At 40.9% G+C, this 16,667-nt stretch overlaps 1 protein-coding gene and 1 long non-coding RNA gene across 3 annotated transcripts; one reads left to right on the top strand and one right to left on the bottom strand.

The window, feature by feature from the left end:
* Positions 1–127: 127 nt before the first annotated feature.
* On the bottom strand, positions 128–16,578 carry FH (fumarate hydratase). Of its 2 annotated transcripts, none has more exons than XM_087759088.1 (10): positions 16,340–16,578; positions 10,990–11,124; positions 10,112–10,222; positions 7,326–7,502; positions 6,199–6,381; positions 5,071–5,236; positions 3,064–3,267; positions 1,760–1,887; positions 899–1,052; positions 128–330 (listed from the first exon to the last, which is right to left on the bottom strand). In XM_087759088.1, exons 1-10 carry the CDS (start codon positions 16,457–16,459, stop codon positions 188–190), a joined length of 1,521 nt encoding a protein of 506 aa, XP_087615214.1. In that variant the 5' UTR covers positions 16,460–16,578; the 3' UTR covers positions 128–187. The 2 variants fall into 2 exon arrangements, with proteins under 2 accessions (XP_087615214.1, XP_087615224.1); XM_087759098.1 differs by lacking the exon at positions 16,340–16,578 and adding an exon at positions 12,917–12,934.
* Positions 340–3,052, top strand: LOC148057419 (uncharacterized). The gene is made up of 3 exons (XR_015705154.1): positions 340–515; positions 1,595–1,660; positions 2,851–3,052. It is a non-coding gene; the product is annotated as an uncharacterized LOC148057419 (long non-coding RNA).
* Positions 16,579–16,667: the final 89 nt, after the last annotated feature.

Genomic DNA, 16,667 nt, shown 5'->3' with positions numbered 1-16,667 from the left:
CCGTGCAAGTGCTTCCGCCCTCCCTCCACGGCGGCGAGCTGCGATTGGCCACGCGGGGCGCGGGCCCGGACGGTATTTGAAGGGCCCCGGCTCCCGGCCGCCAGCCGCCGAACAAAAGCACAACGCAGGTGGTTCATTTTATTTATTTTTTTTATGTTAAGAACACTTTTTTTAATTTTTAAAGAAGTTACTGAGGACCTAGCATATCTTTAGGCTTCACCCACTGATCGAACTGGTCCGAGGTGAGGAACCCCAGCTTCAGAGCGGCTTCTTTTAACGTCGTCCCTTCCTTGTGCGCCGTTTTGGCAATCTTGGCGGCTTTGTCGTACCCTGCAGCAAACCAGAGCGGACCAGTTAGCCACCCCCCGTTACGGAAGAGTTGCTAGAGGTGAGAGAAAAAAGGAGGACACCCGGCCTGTGGAGAATGGACTTGCTAGGTACTGCCACTACCCCTTCGCTCCGTTGGCGGTAGATGCGCACCGCATGCTTGCACCGGCTCCCTGCTTGAAGCACAGGTAAATTCTGTTACTCTGGTCTTAATGCATTTAGATCAAAGTTTTATGTGACTTTCTTTAAAAAAAAAAAAAAATATCTCTGAATCTTCCACTTTTCATTATTAGCGGTCAAATCAGGACACCGGGTACACAAATTCTCTCACAATCTCCTTTTTTTGACTCTCATCAGAATTATTTTTATCATGCGCTGGTATGGCCACTGCAAGGAGGACACATCTTTTTCAGCAGTAACACTAGTTAGTGACAATAAAGTAAATTAACTTGGCCTGTGCCATGACTTGGTCTCCTAAACATTGCGACAATACAAATAATGCGTGCAAAATAACATTACCGCAAAATATTTCAGAATAACGTTTTGAGAAGTTTCTGAGCCTTAAACCTACCTATATGTGGATTAAGGGCTGTTACCAACATCAGAGATTCACTCATCAGTTTGTTGATCCTGTCTGTATTGGCTTGGATTCCAACTACACAGTTGTCAGTGAAAGAAACACAAACATCTCCAAGAAGTCTTGCAGAGTTTAAAACATTTTTAATCTAACAAAGAAGAAAGAAATACCAACGATTACATTCAGACACTAATAGTCACACAGTCTGGCACATTTGTTCATAACCAGTGCCCCCCCCGCCCCCCCAATATCCACTTCTCTAACGGGCTGTTTTGTAGAAAAGGAGCATAATAAACAAATATACCCTCCTCCTTTTGCAGGGTAAGCCCAGCCACTCCTACTTAAAGATATTTGTGAGAAGCATTCAAATAGCAGAACTCCTCTTGCATTAAGACCACCACAGCATGTATAATCACGTTGTTGTAACAGTTCACAAATAACCAAGTAAAAAATACGTGAAGGCATTTGATTCATTGTCATTTCCCCCCTCAGGTACCAATCAAGAGAAGACATCTAAAAATATAAAGTACAATAATGCCTGGCATTAGGCCTCTACTTTGACAATCCATAATGTGCCACTTTTTTTTTTTTTTTTTTTTTTTGGAGAGGTGTCTGTTTCTATCAAAATTTATCTTCTGCTAGGTACATCTCTTGGATGTTCAACAGGATTTTTTTTTTTGTCAAAACCAGGTGCTGTATGCTTAGAAGAAGTTTGTTCAGATGGAGGGAAAAAAACCAGTACTCTAAACAGACACAGTAAGGAAGCGACGAATACTGATTTTATTATAAGAGTCCCATTTTTTTCCAATCCAATGATTTTAAAAGTCCTAGATATTTAAAACTTGATGAACTTACCATCATGGGCTTAAAAACATTCAGTTCAAAGTGTCCATTGCTACCTCCTACAGTAACAGCAACATGGTTTCCCATAACTTGGGCTGCCACCATGGTTACAGCTTCACACTGCGTAGGGTTCACTTTTCCTGGTTGTGGAAGAGAGAGAAAAAGGTTACCAAAGAAGGAAGAAAAAAAAAAAAAAATCAGTACTTCCCTCATTTATCAAATCACATTCAACAGAAGATGTTTTGTAGGAGGTAACATGTCTTACTTTTCTGTATCTCTGCACCACAGAAAAGAAATAATTTCCATACATGATATTAAATTCACTGTACTATTCCAGTAATTCAGCTAGGATTTTTAAAGCATCTATGGCTGCTTTAGCAATCTACCAGGACTTTGAGAGCTGGATAAAATGTGCATGAGCTAAGCAGCCATTAATTACCACTGTTCTTAATAGTCAAGAGATTATAACCTGTCTTTATTTGTGTAAGTAGGCATTTCTGGTAAGTGATTACCAAATCTCAGTCAACTTAATAAAAGTATTACTAATTTTGTTAGAATTACTTTTTAATAAAATTAATACACTGTTTACTTTACCAGGAGAAAAAAAAAAAAAACAACCAAATTAGAGCGGCCTCCTAACAAGAAAGTTTTATGGTTGCTTTCATTTCTAGAAATAATCCTAGTAAGAACATTCATTATCTGTTTTTTTTGAAAGCCAGATATGCTCACGACCTGTTTCTTTTATAATTTATCATACAGAAAGAATATACTTAGTATAGTTTTGGATGTACAATATTCACATACACAAAATTTTTTTAGGAGAGATGCAAGGAATGATTAGTAATATTATTTCTTCCTTTCTTATCGTCCTATACACCGAGATCATTGCAGAAGAAAATATCTGTGTTTGTAACGCTAATCGTGCTAGGAAGTAAAGACAGCAGTCAATTTACCTCATGATATTGCTACAATTCATAGATTAGATCATTTAAAGCTTATTTCAGAAAAGTCTTTACACAAAAATTGTAGAGATCTTGCAATTCTAAAAGAAGGTTTTGAGAAGTATGCTTGTATTAATAAAGTCATATTATATATGTTTACAGATAACTACTCTCTGCCAAACACTTCCCAACAAACAGCTGTGCAAGCAAGTATTTTTATGAACACGAACTTTGGTAAAATATGGCAGAAGATTAAAAACTGACAGAAGTGTTGAATCGTGGACTTATTGACATTTGTTTGGTAAATATCTGTTAAGAGTTAGTGGTCCAAAACAAAAGAAACAGACAATTTCTCTCTGCATGTTTTCTCTGTACCTGGCATGATGCTGCTTCCTGGTTCATTTTCAGGCAGGATGAGTTCTCCCAGTCCAGAGCGTGGTCCAGAACCCAGGAAACGAATATCATTAGCTATTTTCATCAGACTACATGCCACTGTGTTCATAGCTCCACTGAGTTCAACTAGAGCATCATGAGCCGCAAGAGCTTCAAACTTATTTGGAGCAGTGACAAAAGGCAAACCTACAGGAAGGGCAGGAAACATTAAACTAGCGAGGCATTTCCTTGCAGACATAAACCAGATAATCAAATACATAATTAGGTTAATAAATTAAAAAAATATATATTAATAATGCTGTAAGATCATCTCTCTTCTCTAGACTGTTCCTCACAATCATATTTCTTGAACAGACTATATTCAACACAAAAGACACAACAGAAGTCACTAAAATACGGAAGAATATGAAACTTGCCCATCTACCCACAACAAAGGTACAAGTTTCAAGCTTTCATACTGTGTGACAGACTAAGCATTGCTTTGCACCACAGTACTTTGTCAAGGTCAAGAATCTCTTACAAGTTAGCCCAAACTTCTTCCATTAAATCAAGTTAGATTCTTTAGATTGTCAGTTGCCGGGATGCGTTCTCCCATTTATGAAAATAGAGGTTTTTGCAGCACAGTGCAGATATTAGGATAAATAAAAAAAACAGCTACTTAAAGAAAAAAGACGCATCCAAGTATCAGCACTTGGGGAACAGCAAACCAGACAGAACATATGAGAGCTGATTCAGACTTAGGAGGATGCCTGAAACTGCTGCCAACAGCAAGAGCACACGAGCAATGGAAGCAACAGCTCTGTTTACATTAATTAAAGGCCTGCGATTTAAGGCTAGGTTCCATAATGAAAAACATTTCTTCAGGGCTTTGCCCTGGAGGAAAAGTCTCAGTAGAATTTTACTAGTGCTAATGGATACCGCTAAGGACTGACGGTAGGCTGGACTTCTGCCCCACAAAACTACTGGTCTGAGCTTACATTACCAGTTCAAACGAGAGCAGCATAACCCCCATAATTTCTAGTGTTCTGCAGTTCCTGCCAAACATCAAATCCCACCCAATTTGCATGGGCTTCTGAATTGCATAGCTGCCTGCTCAGTTGCAGAGATCATTCCAAACCTTCCCTTTTGCCCTTGCCAATAAACTTCCCCTATAAGAACAAATGGAACTTCAGTAATCTGCCTTACTTGTTTTAAACTCGTGCAACCTGCCTATATGGTACACCTAACAAGCGTTAAGATGGGAGAGCTTCCTAACACCACCGATGGCTTCTTCAAGCACCAAAACAAGGCCTGCACTGCTTCTCAGCAGCTGTTGCTCATGACAAGTTACTTCTTCCCTCTCAGGGTACAAGAAAGTCTTGACCCTCTACAAGACAGTGAATAACAGATCCATTAAAACAAAAATACTGTTGATAAGCAGTTTCAGATCTTACAGCAAATTTAAATGACGGACGTATGCATTCATTTTGGGGGCATTTTAAAAACTGCTACTGCGACACAGAAGATCTCGTTTACAGATCAAAAAACTCAATGGCTCTGTAAATTAAGTTTTAAGATCTACAAGGACAGCATAAAAAAAAATCAGATACTTTTACTCTTTTGCATGAAAAAACATAGTGGCTTTGGGAGGGTTTTTCCCCTTCTTTTGTGCTAAGTCACTGTAGATTAAGAGAGGCGGAGGAGCAAAGATCAAGACAGAAGCGTTATAGCTGGGCTAATAATAGAAGCCTGAAACTGTATCCATCTCCAATAAGCCTTGCTCAGAAAAACATGGTAATTTCAGTCTCTTTCAATGCACTGAGTATAATTATAAAAATACATTGCATGAAAAATCAGGCATATAACATGCGGCATTAATAGAAAGTTTCACGTTAAAATATAAATACAATTTGAGCTTATGAGAAGTATGGAAACTGAAAGACTTAGTTTGAATTTGACTGTATGTTATATACACTGCTTTACTGATCACTCCGAAATATCACTCCTCACCCGTCAGTTCAGCCACTTTCGCAGCAACTTTCTCAGCAAAGCCAATTCTTGTGTTTAATCCTGTACCAACTGCAGTCCCGCCAGCTGCCAGCTGATACACTCTTGGCATGGTTGACTCAATCCTTGCCACACCATATTTAATTTGTTGCACATAGCCACTAAATTCCTTTGAAAGAAAGGAGGACAAAATAAAGGAAAAAAGACAAGAACCAAGAATAAGCATCTAGAATTATTTAGATTTTTAACATGATTGGACTAATTTCTTTAAAAACCTGAAGGCATTGAACTTTACCCAAATGCTAAATCTTAGCGTGTTTTCATTAAGAGGGAAAGTTTACATGTATTACAAGACTACTCTTACACTACAAACAATTACACATAAAAACAACCTACACATATGAAAATGTATACACAATACATCTTTCTCTTGCCTTTTATCTCAGTTGTGTATTTAGCAGGATCTGAATCCAAGGTAAATCCGCTCTCAGATTAAGCTAATGTTCTCAAGGTACAATTAGAGAAATGGATCTTGGGCTTTCTTCACTTAATTTTAGTTACTAAAAACCCCATCTGTGCCTTCTTGGAAAAAATCCACAAATTTTACATGGATTTTTATCAATTCAGTTTAAGTTAATTCATTATGAAATTAATGTAATAGAAGCCATTCTTGACAATATGATCACTAAGATTTGCTATCATATATCTATATATGATCATATATAAAAGAGTTTCGTTCAAAATACTTAGTAGTTTTGTGTGTTGGCAAAACCACATTTATATAAGCCTATAGATTACAGACTACCTACCTTCTTCCTTCCAATGTTAGTGTAACAGAAATATCACGCTGTGTTATTTGGTAATGGAATATCTTCTAAAAATCATTTGTATCTTACTACTGTTACAAGTAAAACACATATGGGAAAAAATTAAGAAAATTTTGATGCAGTTATTAAGAGTACAACATCCAGCAACCTCCAATAAAGATGAAAATATTCTGACTGAGCTTCAGCCAGTTTCCTATAATTTCTCTTAAAGTATCAGCTTAATTTAGGCGTCCTCAAGTTTGCCTCAGTTTCCTCCAATATATTTACTGGAATTTTCCAAACAAACGCATAATTTTTTTTTTACCTGTCCAAGCGTAAGTGGAACAGCATCTTGTGTATGAGTGCGCCCTATTTTTATGATTTGGGAAAACTCTTTGGATTTCGCTTCAAGTGCATTCTGTAGCTTCTTTAGCCCAGGTAACAACACCTCATTAACCTCCTGGGCAGCAGCAATATGCATTGCCGTTGGGAAAGTGTCATTTGAACTCTGTGAAGGAAATTCAAGAAATTTATTTACGAGCTTTTCTCACCATTGTTGCTGTAAGATGTGCACGTATGGCTTTATTCTCTTTATTTTATAAACAAGAAGAAATTAAACTAAGAGTAAGCAACTTAAGAATGTTCCACAAGTCAATCTGCAGGTATAGTCAAATCTTCCAAATTCCAGTCCAGTACCTTCTTGATAAAATCAACTTTTTATAACTATACTCACAGAAAGTTAACTTGAATAGATTGTTCACAACAACGTTGGGACAAAAAAAAGGAAAAAGAATTACTACAGTAGTTATGAGAGACGGGTAACAAATGGATGGATGATTTTAAAGGAATTGTAGGTGACTTTAAAACACCTATATGTTGCTTTGATGATGTTAAATCCGTAGTTACCAGGATATTGAGTAAGCACAAAAGGTCAGGAAGGGATACAACCAAGTTAGTGGCTTAAACTTCAGTTAATCAGAAGGAAATACCAAGAGTGAAGTATAATAAAAAGGTCTACCACGATCCTTGGGGAAAAATTACCCATTACAGGACTTCAGCCATTTTATTATTCTTTCTACATGTTTTATGTAATGCATTATGGAGATAAGTTACAAGTATCCAGCCTTTAGAAACTAGATCTATACTTAACTTCTTTAAGACTGTCTCAGTAGCAGCGGTTGTCACCAGGCCACCTCTGCCCATTACATCATGTGTGAATTCATCTGTCCTGAATGAGTTCAAAATTTTTATTCTAAAAAGCTCATACTGTCACTGACGAACGTTTTGAAGTTCATGTAAACTGAAAAACCTGCAAAATTGTTGCCAAAGCTGTACACAAAACTCCTTTTTTTTTTTTTAAATTCTAAACAGTGGCTATAAAAGAATTCAAAAGTCACAATTCAAAAAAAAATACTTCTGACATTAAAAGAAGTATAATACAAGTATAACGACCTGGCTTTTGTTAACATGATCATTCGGATGTACTGGGGTTTTGCTCCCCAGTTTGCCCCCCATTATCTCAATGGCTCTATTGCTGATGACTTCATTGACATTCATATTGGTTTGAGTTCCAGACCCAGTCTGCCACACCACCAATGGAAAGTGATCATTTAATTTTCCTTCAGCTACCTATAATGGAAAAAGAGAGAGAAAAGTTGTTTTACTGGAACAAAAAAAAAAAATAAAAAGCATAAACCTCAGAATTTTATAGCTAATAATTCAAATAATGTTCTCCATTATATTTGTAAATCTATATATAACAATTGTGAATTTATACCAGAATAATTAAGAGAATTTGATGTCATACCAGATATTAAAAGGGAAAATAACTTTTGTTATGTTTTTTGAAGATGCTGAATTCTGAAACACAGAGAAATACATAATTTGATTTCAAGTTCTACAGTCATAGAAAGAAAAGATTTTTAAAAGGTCTTTTAGGTTGTATCTCCTGTTTCCCAAACAATGCAGATGATTTTGTAAGTCCAAAAACATCCCCCCACCTTCCCCAATTTTAAAGCAATTTGGATTCTAATCTTCCTGGGTAGGAGTAGAGGTAGTATGTGCTGGTTCTCCCTTCCACAGTTATTTGTTCAGCCTAGTAAGGGAAGGAAAGGGAAGGAACATTTCTTAAGTAGTTTCTCAATCAGAGCACGTCAGGTGCTTCAGGGTACTGATTCAGTGTTGTGTGTCCCCTTGGGTCACGACCATCCTTTGGGTGTCAGCAACAGCAGTTTTCATACAGCGCTTATCTGTTTACAAACTCCTCATCAGCATGGGTGCTCTGCTTTCTCCTACGAAATCAAGCTCAACAGCTGCACAGTTTCACCACGAACACTGATCACAACTAGACAAAAATTTGAATTAGAGGCATTCAGAAGTCCATTCCTTATGGCAAAGAGTCCCCCAGAAGAGGTGTTTTTGCCAAAGGCCATCTGTCATGTAATGCAGTACACGATATTTATACGATCGGACTCTGAAATTTCTCCAGAAATAAATTTCGTACAGGGACGTTCCAGACCTCTTATACCTGTAGACATTAGATTTTGCATCAACACAATGAGCCGGCAGATGGTTGCTGGTATCAAACACCCTCTTCCTGTAAGGCATGCTTTCCCTAATACTGCCCTGGACCTACATAGCTTTAAATTGAGAGGTGCCTAAAAAGGACTCGTGACTGTCTTTACTCTGTACCTCAACTGTAACTGAATACGTTACACATATAAACAAGTAAGAGAATCACATGGACATAAAAAGATTCATATGTATTGACTTCCTGATTACCCATGGGAACACGGTCCTGGTCAGCCAAAAATGACTACACCAACTTACATCTTCTGTAGGTAGGCGATGACAACTACTATCTCAAATCAAAACAGAACAAGTACAAATAGTCACCTGTTCAATCTACATTTTTTGGAGCCTGTTGAATCTTACGTGCATTTAGAGATTTTTCTACATGTGTGTGTGTGATAGTATCAAAATCTGTGCTCAGAAGTATCACCCCCATGCATATTAGCCTCAGAAAAGTTGAGAATGCAAAGCAAAGGATCTGTTGTCACAACTCTGAGGCTAGATAACTATCTCCAGATTATCAGGATACATCAGTCCTCCAGGAATCATGCTTTTGAGGAAAGGATCTTATCTATTTCCCATTTTATACAGGGACAAAGTTCCCACCTCCAGAAGTAACTTAATTCCCTGCTTGATTCTCTTTGTTTTTCAGTTGTATTAGAAAATTATTTTGGGGATAAAGGAAAGGATATCACTGCAGGAGTGTTTTTAAAACACAACAAAGCAGCCCCAAACAACTTTCAGAACCCATGAATCTAAACTAAGTAGCCTTTAGCCACCAAAACTTCTGATCTACCTTAACTAGGAGAACCCTAGGAACCACAGGAAGGGACTGGACATGTTCTGGAGTTCTCCAAAGCTCTTGGGTCTTGTGACTTATGGTGCTACAGCCGGTAGAAAGAGGATAAGGCTTCTGCAAATAGTGAGACATTTTAAAGCTAGTCAGAACAAGAAAGCCCTGTAAAACAATGCTTCTAGGTAAATATATCTGTTGATTTACACACAGCAACACAACTGGTATTACCATACCTCAAATAACGGTCATTCACAACTCTCTGCACTTGGGTGGCATTTATCCTGAGAAAGAGGAGATGCCTCTGTGTGTCACATCATGTCCTCTTTAGCTATAAAAGTGATACTTAAAAAGCACAGATTTACTAGTAAGCTTAAGTCTGAAGAGGAAACAGACTAGTAACAGAGAAACTATTCAGACTGCAGATGGCCTTCACATTACCAAGATGCAATTGCTTAACAGATCAGAGACTTCCAAAACGAAAAAGCTTTGCTTGGCACGTCAGACTTCACGTTAGCTGAATGAACTGAGATTCCGTTCCCTATCCAGGTTTTTTTATACTGTTCATGTGGTAAGAATCAACACTATGCAAGTAACGAGTAGTCTTAATAGCAGGGAAAAGTTACATTGTTTTTATAACTTAAGTATCAAAATGTATTTGAACATTCTATCACTTCCATAAATGTAAGAAATAGTAAAACATTATATTAAGTAAATGATATCTCAATCTGAAAACCAAAATTTACTAACAATAAATGCCTTCCTCTAACAATTTGAGAAATGCAAGAGTTCTTCCCCCAGCCTCCAAACTTCCTGTGAAAAGCTTAACAAAAACACAGTGACAGTTCTAGTACTTTGAACAGTTTGTTCCTACCTCATTTGCCGCCTTTACGATGGCATTAGCAATCTTTGGGTCAAGACCGTAATCCTGATTTACTTCAGCAGCTGCTCTCTTCAAGATGCCAAAAGCCCTTATAACTTGAACCTGAGACACAAGAGTAAGTTTAAACACGTAATTTTTTTCCCCCAAAGGACATTGGGGGAACCTATAGTGCAGGTCTAGGTCTAAACGAAACTCCTTCTGAACTTAAATCCAGCAGTAGTCCATCAACCAAACGAAAGAGCGGTCAGGTCACATGACCTGTGCTGCCATTAGCAGTAACGTTTATCCAAGCGGTCCAGAAAGCAGCACACAGCTTATCCTTTCTTTGTAAGTCCAGGTATGCTTTGCATATCGAAAAATATTACATGCATTAAAATGAACAGAAAAGGAGAACTGATTCTATTTCTATAATAGCCTTTTTGAGGGCAAACTGAGAGATGTTTCAGTACATGCAAAACCACTGCATGACAAAGTGCGTGCACACTAATAGTTTTTCAGGTGGAGCTGTGCATAGAGCAACTTCGTATCAACTCATGCTACACCGAACATCTTCAATAACAAAGTGCATAATGCTACAGCAAACGAATTATTCCATGTGGTCTTTCCTCTTCAGCAAAATGAAAGATACATTTCCATTCATCCTAGTTATTAAAAAATTAAGCAACACAATCAAATAATTATTCAAAAACAACATTCAATTTATTTAAATACAACAAAAAATATTTCTACCACAGAACAATACCTTGCCATGAAATTTCTAACTTCAAAATTCAAAGTTGCTCATATTCCCAGCAAAAGTCTAAGAAGAAGGTATTCACTCTCACATCCAAAACAAAGAGAAGAAATGAACACAGCTTTAAATTACTTACTGGCATTCTTTCTGAAACACCTCCAATCTTGAAGTTCATTGTAGATCTTACGGTCTGGGCACCATAGTATTTGTCACTTGGGACCTTCAGTTCACCAAAGGTGTCATATTCTATTCTAAAAGCCTCTTGAGTGGACTATGGAAAAGGAAAAAGAAATTATTTCAAACATTAGTAAACAGCACAATCTTTTTGAAAGCAGATACTGTTAAGAAAAAATGTGCAAGAAGGGGGGAAAAACAAAACAAAGACTCACAGCTAGTCATAAGTATTTTTCTAATTATATCTTCAAAGTTAAGACATTTTTTCTAGTTTGAGCACCTGTCTCGCTACAAGTCACAACTACTAACATTATGTAGCCTAGCAGACCCACCGGTGACAGGCAGCACTGCAAGACTTAAGACCTTGGCTGCCCTCTGTACGAAACATGTCATCCTGATGAAAGAGTCAGTTTCTTCTTTTTGAAGAATTAGTAACTTATCTTACAATTTACAGAACTGGTGTTTTGTTAAAACCAAACCTAAGAACGAGCACGGTAAGAGTTCAGATGGCATCCGTCCAGACAACAGACGTGTAACACAATCCCTATTTGAAATCCACACTGCACATGGGACAGAAGAAAAATACTGGAAGGGAGCAACTGACTAACTCACTGTCAAGGTACTGACAATTAATTATCTTCTTAAGCCTAATAAACCAGGAACACAGTTGCCCTAGCTGTGCAACACAAAGAAACTGCATCTAGGTATATTTTGTGCATTATTTATGTAAGGCATTATTTCTGTATCACGTATACACCTAGCATGCATTATTATCTAACACAGCCAGAGTTTAGCTGACATACACCAACTGAAAAGTAAATGTTTACTTTTTGTGAAACAACCTGTTCATTTGTGACGATGTGATCACATTCACATGCAGCTCTACAAAAATTAGGGACTGGACAGGAAGCAAGAGCAGTTTACTCTTCCTCTCGCCACGCCTTGGTCAGCAAAGTCCCAATGTTCTTTGAGAAAGGTGTTGATCCTTCCCCAGAAGAGATTACCTTCTTGCAGAGTCTTCAGTAAGGGCAGGAAGTCTCTTTTTAATTCGTCATCATAGCTGGGATTGTTTTACTCCATCTCCCTAGGTAGGGTATATACAAACACAATGCTGGGCTCTGACCTAACCACGACCCTCAGGGGTGAGTCCTTGGGACAGCTCTACCATAGAATCATACAATAGTTTGGGTTGGAAGGGACCGTTAAAGGTCACCTACTCCAACCCCCCTGCAATGAGCATCAAGTCAGTGCCTCAATCAGAGCATCAAGTCAGCGTTGCAGCGCAATGAAACAAGAAAATCAAATGTTAGGAACTGTTAAGAAAAGCAAAGGATACAAGAAGAAACATCGCTGTGCCACGATGGTTCATCTACACTTTGAAGTCTTTGTGCAGATTTGGTTCTTTCATCCCAAAAAGCGTATTATTGGAAACAGGTCAAAGAAAGGCAGTAAGGCTGATGAAAGGCAGGGAACAGCTTTCTTAAGACGACTGACTTTTTCATTCAGAAAAGAGACAGCTTGGGGTTTGGAGGAAAACTGAGGTCAATAAAGGCAACAGTAGAACGGCGATAAGCGTTAGCTGCGTACTGTCTCTTCCAACACAAGAAACAGGAGCCATAACATTAGGCTAGTAGGAGTCAGGTTCAAAGCCAGCAAAAGGAAGCAGCTCTTCACACAAGTAGCAGACTGATGAAACTCCTTGCCAGCTGATGCTACAAATGCAAGAAGTCCGCACGAGTTCAGGGAAAGCAAGATAAGCCCTCAGAAGAAAAATCTAAAGGAGGTTATCACACAGACAAACCACAGACTCAGGAAATCCCCTGACGTGAAAATGAGGAGTCTGGGTCAGAGTAAGAGGAAAGCATCGTATATATTTGCATAGTTCTTACTCTTCCCTAGGTGTCCGCTTCTGAAGCCAGACTGTTTCTCTCTGTTTCTTGGTCCGTTTCACTTGCTCCTTGCTTGGTGGGTCTCCGTCTTCTTGGACAGGAGCACGGCTGGGTATTGGGCAGAACACGCTCTCCAGCAACACTGACTTTCTGCAGCAGCCTGTCCGGGTCTGCATCCCCATGGACAGCAAGCTGCAGGTGGTAGTATGCGTGTGGAGGGAGGGGTGTTCCAGCCTTGCTGTCCTGCTCCCCACACCTTGTGTTTTGGCTGATGCTCTCCCAGACACTGACCCCAGAAGAATACAAAGCTTAGTGTGGACCAGTATGCCATTCCTATGTTCTTTAATCCTCTTTATCCTGTTTTAATCAGTTAGCATTCATTTACATGCTAACAAGAAACAGAACGTAGCACTTATTTAGTATCTTACTACCAAAAATGTTTAATGGGGATGCTTGTGGGTGTTACTGTACGTGCACACAAACTAATATTCCAACAGTAGAGATTATTGACGCATAGTGTCTGAAATCCTACTTCTGCTCTCTGGAGACCTTGTGTAAGCAGACAATGCCAAGCTTTTCCTAGAGCGGGATAAGCGGAACCAATTCAGTTCCAAGCCCAGCTCTTGATATTGTCAGTGGTTCAATCACCAAAAGTATCCACACTCAAACAATATAAAAAAGTTAAACTACCTGTAACCTTTTAGACAAAAAAGCTAGCAGTTGCACAATTGATTCCTCAAACTTACATAATTCCAGTGTCAACAATGGTGAAACAAATAGGATCAGTACCTCCTCGTACAAGTACCTTTTAACAAATAAATCCTGTTATTAAAAAAATTACTTCCCTAGCCAATTCCACGTTACACACATTCACAAACTCCAATGAAGTTAACAGGGTAAACTGCTTTAAGCTGAATGTCATGTGCTGATTAACAGAGTAAAAAGTAACATTAGGAAAAAAAGCAAAGTGATTTTTTTCATACATATTGAAGTCACTAAACTAACTTCACTACTACCCTCAGACTAATGTAGCAGCCTGCAGAATGCACTGTCTGAATTTCAATGTAAAAAACGTGCTTCTCCCACTGCTTAGATGGAATTCACCCTCTTGACTGGCTCTATGTCCCAGTTCCCGTATCTAAAGCGGTTTCTGCAGTCACTCCCTGCCCTAGGGAACCTGCTGTAAAACGGTGCAACAGTGGCTCGCTTGTGTCAGCCCTCTACTCCCACGCCAGTGGGCCACAGGAGAAGCCAAAAGGAGATGGAGCAACTCTGCCACAAGCCAAGGCAAACTCCTGTGCTCACTTCGTTTCTATCATAGCTACAGCAAGTCTCAGCTCAGAACTACTGTTCCTCACCTTTACAAAACAAATAGGTATACATATTTTTAAGAGGCCTGACAAGGTGTACTCTGCCTCCCAAAATCCTAAGAACCCGTAGTCCAAAGCTTACACAGTTAGGCAAACATAACCGTACCTTTGCCTTCTTGCAGGGAACTAATCAGCTAGAATTGATTGCACCATGACGTACTAGTGATATTCAAATGGCAGAACTGCTGCAATAACATTTCCCGTGGAAAATTACATTCTGATTTAAGGATGCAGCAACTTTTGGATATAAGTATTTCAATTCAGAGAATCATCATTTTTAGCATGTCAAAACCAATCTTTAAAGGCCAGCAGAAAATGGAATTTGTGCTCAACTGCTCTCCTTTAGCAGATGAATGTTTCCATTTTTAAGCATCATTTCTCCTTTATGGTATCAATTGAGTCACAAATTCTGAAATTTACTCTTTAGAAACCAAAACCAAGTATTTTACAACATTCAGCTGAAGAAGGAAAGAACATTATGACCACAATTCCTTTTAAAACATCTTGTGCAATTTAGATCTAAGTTAAGGCAACACAATAGTCATACTGCAGAACATACACGCTTGGTTGTGTCTAGGCAAGGTGTTCCAAAACAAACTCTTGCTGCTGAAAAATCTCTACAAACATCAAAAAAGTGGTGAGGTTTTTTTTAATTTAAATATTCATTGGTACATTTTTTTTTTTACATTGTCCTTTTGGAAATAAAAACATACAAAGTTTTCCTGTAAGAATTCAAGGGCTGCTTAAGTTCCAAATTCACTGAGGAACATTTTGCTATAACCACTGCTGTTATTTAAACCCAAGCAATTATTAATGCCTATTTACAGGATAGATCATATTTCTGACAGGCAAGGATCAAAACATGTATGTTTATTCTAAGACTGCAGCCTTTCTTAAATACTGGGTCTTCAGCAAGTAAGAAGACCATGATCTGTAACGTTCTTCTTGGATGGTGCCACAAAAGAAAGACAAAAAAGGGAACTAACTGACAGGTTTATAAATTACGTACCCTATGTCAGAGCGGACTTTCTTATACAGGTACACTTCATCCACCATGCAGTTTATTCACTCATTTGAAAGCTTGGGGGTTTTATGCTATTTTCTGTACCTTAATCAACATCACAGATTAGGAACTAATGTTCTAGTGAATTTTATTAAGAGCATCAAATCCTAAACACCCCACTTTCTGCTGGAATTCTTCCAACAGTCTCACGCTACCTCCTCGTTTTTAGGAGTGAACTTAGAGAGGTGCACCCGAGACTAAGGTTTCCATGCAACTTCCTAGTGGTTAGTACCGAGGTTCAGAGCTCCTCCTTCGAATACCATTTTCATTTCTACACTGAGCCACGTACAACAAACGAGTCCCACTCGCGTTTCAGCCTGACAGTCCGCTGACTGTACCTGAACCACAGCTGAGGATGCCGGCTAGAGGTCATGGGCAGTTCTCAGCTGAAAGCCTCCTAGTTTTCAGTCAGCCCCCAAGATTTTCCAGATACGCCCATTTCTGTCAGGATACCCCCTCCCTCCCCTCCCCGGCCACGCCAAAGACAGGTAAGGGCCGTGCTCCTGACGCCAGGCTGCGGGCACCGCCAGCCCGCCCCCGGGAGCAACCACCCCCTCGGGACCGCAGATCCGGCTGCGCCAGCGCTGCCGAGCGGTGGCCGAGCCGAGCCGGGCCGGGCCCCGGCGCACTCCGCCATAGGCCGCGCGGCGACAAGCCCCGCAGCCTCCCCGGCGGAAAGGGGAAACGGCCGCGCAAGCCCAACCGGGGATGGCGGCAACGTCTTCCCGGTGCCGCTGCCGGCGCCCTCGCCGCGGGGGAACGCAACGGGTGACAGCCCCCGGCCCGGCCCGGCCCGGCCCGGCGCTGCCGGCGGCCGCCCTTCCCTCAGGCAGCGCGCGCCCGCTCCCCCGCCCCTCTCCGGCTGGGGGGAGGGTGGCGACGGAGGGTCGCGAGCGCCGGCGGGCGCAGGGGGCGGAGCCACCGGCGGCGGCAGTTAGAGGTCACCGCTCCCCTCGCCACCCCCCCCCCCCCCCCCGCCCCGGTGCTCACCATGGCGGCGCGCGGCGGCGGCGGGCCCCAGCGGGCGGCGGCAGCGCGCGGGGGCGGCTGTCGCGCGAGGAGGCCGGCGGTGCAGCCCAGGCGGCGGCAGGCGCGGAGTGAGCGGTGCATGGCGGCGGCGGCGGGGAGCACCGCCGGGGGCCGGCCGCGGGGAGGGGAGAGAGCGCGGGGCCGCCCCGGACGAGCGTCAAGGCGGTAGGGGCGACCGTCACCGTGCCGGCTCCGCCGCGCCAATCGGCTGCCGCGGGCGGGGCGGGAGCGGGGCTGAGGCGGGGGCAGCCGGCGGCGGGAGAGCCGCCTCCGCGGCGGGGCCCGGCGC

Source organism: Nipponia nippon, unplaced genomic scaffold (genome assembly GCF_047370975.1).
Source record: "Nipponia nippon isolate SJK-2023a ecotype South Korea unplaced genomic scaffold, ASM4737097v1 scaffold_1, whole genome shotgun sequence".
Classification (NCBI taxonomy): domain Eukaryota; kingdom Metazoa; phylum Chordata; class Aves; order Pelecaniformes; family Threskiornithidae; genus Nipponia; species Nipponia nippon.
Note: the sequence above shows the minus strand (reverse complement) of the source record. Positions and strands in the feature narration are given on the sequence as shown.